Source organism: Salmo salar, chromosome ssa06, assembly GCF_905237065.1.
Source record: "Salmo salar chromosome ssa06, Ssal_v3.1, whole genome shotgun sequence".
NCBI classification, from domain to species: Eukaryota; Metazoa; Chordata; class Actinopteri; order Salmoniformes; family Salmonidae; genus Salmo; species Salmo salar.
Genome location: NC_059447.1, coordinates 38,111,666 through 38,120,231, shown reverse-complemented (window position 1 = coordinate 38,120,231; position 8,566 = coordinate 38,111,666). Strand labels below are relative to the sequence as shown.

The following is an 8,566-nucleotide window of genomic DNA, read 5'->3' as shown; positions in this document are numbered from 1 at the left end:
TGCGAGAGGGAGGAGCACGTGTTGCAGTGCAGATGAGATGGGGCCTGGGGAAGATGGTCAACATGATCATGGCAACATCTGTGATGCGACTGCGAGTTAAGTAATGTATGAACCGTTCAAGTTCTGCGGTCTATGAATCCTGCAGTCAAAGCTGTATTGGACATGTGCTGCTGTAAAATTGCTCCTGCCCACTTCTTCAAAATGAAAACGTTATAGTGTCGTTATATGTAGGCCCTGAAGGTTTACTTCTCCCTCTGCTTAGAGTTCTGGACCACTATGGTACAGGAGGAAGTGTTTGCCTTGTGTACACACATGGTCCATCTGGCCCCTCAATAGCTGGGCCTCTGCACCTTTAATTGGTAAAGACTGCTATTGTTTACCTAGGGCCTATATCTATATTTGGTTGTGTGACCAATTCCTTGTTGAGCAAATCTGTCTCTTAAATATTTATTCAGAGCACAAAAACAAACATGACTTGTGTTTATTCAAAGGAGGAGTTTAATAGTCACCCATTCAAAAGTGGACTGCTTTGAAACATGTCCTAAAAGCTAAATGTACTGTACACTGTGTATTCTAGTAGGCTTACTTGCAATTTTTTTGTGCAATGATTTAATGAACATTTCATGAAATATGAAACTAACTAAAAGTGTATGATGCAAAAGCTACATACTTGCAACATGTAGGGCCTAATTACCACAGTAGCAAAAATATTTTGTTACATTACATATTTTGAGAAATAGTTAATATAGGCTAAATCATTGAATGTACAGGGAAAATTGTAGGCTAATAACAATTATTTTGAAATTATTGTCTTCCAAATGTCTGGCGTCTTTGACCCCTTCAGCAGTTGTTGAAATGTTCGTTGCTGATATCCCTCAGGTCATGGCCAACCAAGCCTGGAGGACTGTTGCATGTTATATTGTTGTAGATGGTGACAATAGTGTGGGGTTCCTCTCCCTCAGCCAGGGTTTCCACTTGCCGGGGCACCGTCTGTGGTCTCCTCAAGCTGTAGTCTCTAAGGGGAAGGACACTGCAGTCACAATTCCAACGGTTCCCTGTCAGCCACAGTTGGTGTAGGGTGTCTGGGATATCTGGTGGAATGCTGCTAAGAGCGTTATCTTTCAGGTTTAGATAGCGTAGCCTAGGCAGCAGCTGCATGGTACCATTGTGCAGGATCTCCAGCCTGTTAGCTGAGAGGTCCAGCCACGAGAGATGCTTCAAGGGCATGAGGGCCTCAGAGGGAAGTTGACGGAACAGGTTGCTGGACAGCAGCAGATAATCCAGGTTCTTCAGGCCGTAGAAGGTGTGGGAGGTTAGGACCTCGAGCTTGTTGAATCTCAGGTCTAGTTGTTGTAGGCCCAAGAGTTCCACGAAGCTCTGGCGCTCCACCACAGAGATGTTGTTGTTTTGAAGGAAGAGCCGTCGCAGACCCGATAGTCCAATGAAAGCTTGGGTCGTGACCCTGGTCAGACAGCCCTTATCCAGGTGAAGACTGTGGAGCTTGGAGAGACCTTTGAACACTTGGTCTGGAAGACTGCGGAAACAGCTGCCAGACAGGTTAATGACAGCCAGGTGAGAGAGGCCCATGAAGGTGCCCATCCGGGCCTCCTGCACCTGGTTGTGCTCCAGCTCCAGAACCTCCAGGTGCCCAAGCCCCTCAAAGATCCTGTCCCCCAAGGCCTGGATCCGGTTGTAGCTCAGACGCAGTTCTTCAAGATACTGCAAGTCACGGAAAGTCCTGGGCCTTAGTCCACTGATGGAGTTGTTGGAGAGCCGCAGCACATGGAGGCTGTGAAGACCAAGGAAAGTCTCATCGTGGAGCACTGATAGTTTATTGTTTGTGAGATCCAGCCATCTGAGGGACTTCATACCCACAAAGGCTCTGGGTACCACCGTCACTATCTGATTCTGAGCCAGGTAAAGCTTTTGCAGTTTTGGGAGCTTCATAAACACATTAGCCTTAATGACCTTCAGGTAATTTCCGGTGAGGTCCAACTCCTTCAGCTCGGTAAGACCTTGGAAGAGTTGTGGCTGTAAGTAAGCCAGCCTATTCCCAGCAAGAACCAGCTCCCTCAGGCCATGCAGGTCATGGAACCCAGTCTCAGGCAACACTGCTAATGAGTTCCACCCCAAGTTGAGAAGCCACATATGTGGGAGGCCAGCAAACAACTTCTCCTCAATGCGGGAAAGTTGGTTGTTATGGAGACTAAGCGAGGCGAGGTTAGGCGTGTTCTGGAAGATAGTGCCCGGCAGTGAACGGATGCGGTTGCGCTCCAGGTGAATGTGAGCTAGGGACTTAAGCCCTCTGAACACCTGGGAGTCAAGGGACACCAGCTGACCGCTCTGTAGATTCAGAAAATCCAAGTTGCTGAGATCCTTGAAGGCGGTGACAGGCAGAGTGGTGAACAGGTTTCCATCCAGCCAGAGGGAGCGAGTGGAGACTGGCACGTCAGAGGGGGCCTGGGTGTAGTTGCGTGCGCTGCAGTAGACATTGAGCTCTAGACTGTAGTCGTCATGCAGACAAGTGCAGCCCTTGGAACAAGGAATGGGCTCCTCAGTAGGTTTCTCTCCCCCTGTGTCAGGGTCTGGCACCACCAGCGACGTCCCCAGTACCCACAACACCAGTAGCACAATGGTGTGCATAACAGCTGGGGGTAGAGAGCAGAGGAAGTAAGCTCAATGTCGGTGCTCCTAATCTCAAACTACTTAATAAGCTTATTCTCTTTGTAATTAACATGTATTTTCTCACATTTTAAGTCCTCCCTGAAAGCCAATCAATTAACATATGTACTCAGATTTTACGTGAACCAATTTAAGATCAATAGTATAGGCAATGCTTAGGCCTATTTCCAATATTATTATATATTTTTTTTACTGCAAACATTCATTACTAACATATGCAAAGCTACTATAAAGTGTACATTCATTTCTGTTATGTGTCATTTTAAAATATGAAAGTTCATTGAATCAGAATAATTTACCTTACCTTATATTTCAGCGATTTTGACTGAGGTAGACCGACAGACAGCCACCCACTAAACGAAGGACGTGTGTATTTGTATTTGGAACGGAAAACCTGCCTAGTCTTTCTAGAAAAAGTCAGACCCACTGAACTCTCAGAATTAACCTGTTCATACCCTATGACCAGCATCATCATCAGTCTTTCAATGAGACTATGGTCTTATCTCTCTCAAATATATTTTTTATACGTATACAAACCTATCAGTATCTTTATAAGCACATTTTGAGTGAACATTCTTAACTATTTGATGTTCAAGAATTTAATAAACAAAATGCATTTTTTTTCCCCATGACCTCAGTTACCTCTTATCTCTCTATTGGTTCTTAGTTTTAAATTCAGATTTGTCATACTACATAACATCATTAATACCCCTAAAATTCATATTATATGAATGTCTACTGTACCTATGGTCTGGTGGTCTGACTTTCAAGTAGCCTTTTGCTGTTTACTAAAGCCAGGGTCCTTTCTCTGAGTACATTTACTGTAGATTCTGACTGACACAGACAGCATGGCTGAGAGATAAGACAAACCTGGTGCAATAAACCTGTGCTGGCTGAAAAGTAGCAATGGCATTTTGAAATGTACAGTTGAAGTCGGAAGTTTACTTACACCTTAGTCAAATGCATTTAAACTCAGTTTTTCACAATTCCTGACATTTAATCCTAGTAAAATTCCCTGTCTTAGGTCAGTTAGGATCACCACTTTATTTTAAGAATGTGAAATGTCAGAATAATAGTAGAGAGAATGATTTATTTCAGCTTTTATTTCTTTCATCACATTCCCAGTGGGTCAGAAGTTTACATACACTCAATTAGTATTTGGTAGCATTGCCTTTAAATTGTTTAACTTGGGTCAAACATTTTGGGTAGCCTTCCACAAGCTTCCCACAATAAGTTGGGTGAATTTTGGCCAATTCCTCCTGACAGAGCTGGTGTAACTGAGTCAGGTTTGTAGGCCTCCTTGCTCGCACACGCTTTTTCAGTTCTGCCCACAAATTTCTATAGGCTTGAGGTCAGGGCTTTGTAATGGCCACTCCAATACCTTGACTTTGTTGTCCTTAAGCCATTTTGTCACAACTTTGGAAGTATGCTTGGGGTCATTGTTCATTTGGAAGATCAATTTGCGAGCAAGCTTTAACTTCCTGACTGATGTCTTGAGATGTTGCTTCAATATATCCACATAATTTTCCATCCTCATGAAGCAATCTATTTTGTGAAGTGCACCAGGCCCTCCTGCAGCAAAGCACCCCCACAACATGATACTGCCACCCCCGTGCTTCACGGTTGGGATGGTATTCTTCGGCTTGCAAGCCTCCCCCTTTTTCCTCCAAACATAACGATGGTCATTATGGCCAAACAGTTCTATTTTTGTTTCATCAGACGAGAGGACATTTCTCCAAAAATTATGATCTTTGTCCCCATGTGCAGTTGCAAACCGTAGTCTGGATTTTTTTATGGCAGTTTTGGAGCAGTGGCTTCTTCCTTGCTGAGCGGCATTTCAGGTTATGTCAATATAGAACTAGTTAAAACTAGGATATAAATACTTTTGTACCTGTTTCCTCCAGCATCTTCACAAGGTCCTTTGCTGTTGTTCTGGGATTGATTTGCACTTTTCGCACCAAAGTACGTTAATCTCTAGAAGACAGAACGCGTCTCCTTCCTGAGCGGTATGACGCTGCGTTGTCCCATGGTGTTTATACTTGCGTACTATTGTTGGTACAGATGAACGTGGTACCTTTAGGCATTTGGAAATTGCTCCAAAGGATGAACCAGACTTGTGGAGGTTTTGACTGATTTCTTTTGATTTTCCCATGATGTCAAGCAAAGAGTTGGTCTTGATCTACATCCACAGGTACACCTCCAATTGACTCAAATGATGTCAATTAGCCTATCAGAAGCTTCTAAAGCCATGACATCATCTTCTGGAATTTTCCAAGCTGTTTAAATGCACAGTCAACTTAGTGTATGTAAACTTCTGACCCACTGGAATTGTGATACAGTGAATTATAAGTGAAATAATCTGTCTGTAAACAATTGTTGGAACAATTACTTGTGTCATGCACAAAGTAGATGTCCTAACCGACTTGCCAAAACTATTTACATTTTTACATTTTAGTCATTTAGCAGACGCTCTTATCCAGAGCGACTTACAGTAGTGAATGCATACATTTCATACATATTTTACGTACTGGTCCCCCGTGGGAATCAAACCCACAACCCTGGCTTTGCAAACACCATGCTCTACCAACTGAGCCACACGGGACCAAACTATAGTTTGTTAACAACAAATTTGTGGATTGGTTGAAAAACGAGTTTTAATGACGCCAACCTAAGTGTATGTAGACTTCTGACTTCAACTATATTACAAAAAGAGATTTAGGTTTGTACTAGCAATGTGCGTAAAAGCTCAGTATTAAGAGTTGTTAGATCTTTTTTTGTCAGAATGATGTCTTGATATCAGTGCACTGTAGCTAATCATTATCCCAGGTATAGGGAAATGTAGCTGTTTCTAATCTCACAGCACACACATTGACCAGCAAACAGACTCTGATGTTAAACGTGGGTTGACTTTCACTTCATTCTCTTTCTCTGTAGCCTGGTTTTGTGAACTTACTGGACTACCCAGAACCGGACGTGTGCCTAAGGACGTCCAAATTCAATAAAATCTAACAGAATACGTGATCATTGGCTGGACAATCCTGGACTTTGACAGACTGGCGGTTAAGAAAAGACATGGGTATGTTGTGTAATGCCTTCTCTAATACTGGCAGGCATTAAATGACATTGTTTTGTCACACTGAACATTTTAGTCACTAAATGATATCCTAAACCTAGACTTAAGTAAATATATCAGGGTTTTAAGACACAAAGTCATCATTTTGACACAGAACTGCCACCTTAGTTCTCTGTTTAGCTCAACAAGTTTCTCCTTTCACATTGTGATTGTTCCATGATAGTGAACAACATGAGACTTGCCTGAAAGGTGCTAGATAGGTAAAGCATCCCTAATATTTAAGCAGTTTCATTTTTATAATTGGTGGTGCTATTCACTTCTTTCACCACTAGAGAACACTGCTGCTCTGTTATCTAGGCAAATGAGACATGTTGAAGGAATCCGAAAGCTCACTTTCTCTGAAAGAAAAGACCCTTCAGCATACAATCCAGTTATCCCAATCTGTTTGTAGGTGTTTACATGTTTTGAGATGTTGTTTTACTTTGAATTAGTCCAACAAGTTAGCCACCTTACCACATACAATCTGTCATGGCAATGTTTCATTCAAGTTTGATTCAGAACTTCCATTTCTGCTCTAGCAGAGGAGGCCCTTGTTTGCTACAGCATGGTGTAAAATTAAAATAATATGGAAGAACATTGTTGAGTTTTATGCTGTTAGAATGATTAATGAGCCATCACAAAAAGATATACCAGTTTATTTACTTATCCTATTTTTAAGAAATGAAGGGAATGGGTCTCATGAAGGAGTGTAATTCCCTGTACCGGAGGGAAATCTGCCATAGTGCGTCTTTAACAAAACCTGCTCCCCAGACAAACACCTCTAATTGGCTCACTCCCCTGCACTCAACCAGCACAAAGGTTCCCTTCCCAGGTCTGTCAGCACCGGGAGAACAGGAGGCTTCATAGTGAGTGACAGAGCCCCAGCTGCAGTGGTAGTGAATGTAGAGCAATGTCTTGGGCTCTGCTGGGAGTCCGTGTTTATATACAGGAGGAATAGATAAACTCCTCAGTCACATAACTAGCAGTGGAAAAGTTGAGAGCTTCCTCAGTGGTGAACAGACCTGAAGGGCACCGTGTCAGTGTGTGTTGGAGGATCCGTGCTGATAGCTACAATACCGCATCTTCCTTATATTTTTGTTATTCCTTCTGCTACTCATGACTGTCTGTCAGAGAATGAATGCCCAGAGGGGCAAGTGCACTCTACTGCCTTCCAAATTCTATCCCAACAGTAGAGAATACTGCCTACCTCCATTAGGCTAACTGTTGTGTAATCGTGCAACCTGACACTGTTTTGATTGCTGGTTATGGTGCAAAGCTATGTTATATTTTACGATAATAGAGAAAAGAATATTTTTGCCAGTTGCACAGACTTATTTTTTACAGCTGGCTTATTATACAGATTGTAAGCTAACTAAATACATTATATGTGGGGTTTGTGTATAGTGCAGGGCTGTCGAAGGTAGCCTAATGGCACAGGTACCTTAAGATCACATGCGGCAGCCATATTGTATGAAATCTAGCATGTCGTCTTCCCTGGGATAACATATGCTGCTGGCATATTGGATTCTCCAGATGTAGGGAGCAGATAATAGGTATAATTTCATAAAAGAACATTACCATTCCTCCGGGTACTTTTGCATGAATATTGCAAGAGATGATATCAAACCCAATCCACTGACAAGTGAGAGGGGGCATAGAAGTTTAAAGTCATTTCCTTTCTCTTTATACAGGCTATGTATGTAGAGGGGCTAGAGTCAAGGAATGTGTTGTAAAAATTGGTTTGCAGTAGATTGTAGCCTACAACTACACAGGTGAAGTGGAACAAGCTTATTTCTATTTCACAGTGATAGAACAGTACTGAATAAAAGGTAGGCTAGCGGCTTTGTGTTGAGCCGTGGGAGACATAGGCTAAGAAGAGTTTACCTCAAGGTAATATGAAATAACCATGGAACTTTTTCATTATTTCAGGGATTAATTGTATTATCGTGTTACAAAAAAGTATTTTAATCGACTCAGAACATGAAATAATCCCCTCGAGAGATTTATTATTACTCTCCGAAGACAAGATTCTTCTGCCCTCAAGATAAGACTAATCTTCCCTGAAGATGTAAGATTATTCACTTGAAAAGGATGTTCCTGTAAAATTGAAAATGATGCCCCAACCTGTCTCAAAATGGAGAGAAACTGTCAGAAAGGGCCATGATCTCCATCTGAATCAAAGGTAAAGAATAATGAAGCCGTAGCACAGAAAATACTTTGTAGGAATGAACTAACTTGTATGATTTTAAATGCTTGAATCAGTAAACATTACTTTGACCCACTGGTCTGCTGTTGAGATGAGTCCATATCGCACGCCATCTGTTGGGTACATCCCACTAGGCCTATAGGCATTAGATGAAACCTGCAGGCCTCAATCTCAAACAAATGGATTTATTGGCACCAATGTTCCATCTAATGTTTTGGGGCACTGAGCAAAGTTTAGGTCTTGTGAGCGGAAACTTGAACCTTGTGAGAATTATATGCAAATTCCGGCACTGATGCTCAGTGATCACTGAGGCTGTACCCTTACAGTTTTAGACAGTAGCCAATAGGCTATTGTGGCTATTTGAGCATAATGTAGGCCTACCAACAAAACCAATGGAGCAAATCACATAACATTTTTACATGGGGATAGCTTTTGATTTCTATGATATAGCCTATATTTGGTGTTCAATGCAGGCCTACATTGTAGGACACTTTTAATAACGGTTTTACATTCTGAAGGGCTTGACATTGATTTTTTTACTAGGGTTTGTTCTGTAACGCCTGGGC

General features: G+C 42.1%; 1 protein-coding gene across 1 annotated transcript; it reads right to left on the bottom strand.

Annotated features, from left to right (window-relative positions):
• Positions 1 to 480: 480 nt before the first annotated feature.
• LOC106607361 (insulin-like growth factor-binding protein complex acid labile subunit) lies at positions 481 to 3,197 on the bottom strand. The gene is made up of 2 exons (XM_014204263.2): positions 2,987 to 3,197; positions 481 to 2,648 (listed from the first exon to the last, which is right to left on the bottom strand). Exon 2 carries the CDS (start codon positions 2,641 to 2,643, stop codon positions 841 to 843), a length of 1,803 nt encoding a protein of 600 aa, XP_014059738.1. The 5' UTR covers positions 2,644 to 2,648; positions 2,987 to 3,197; the 3' UTR covers positions 481 to 840.
• Positions 3,198 to 8,566: the final 5,369 nt, after the last annotated feature.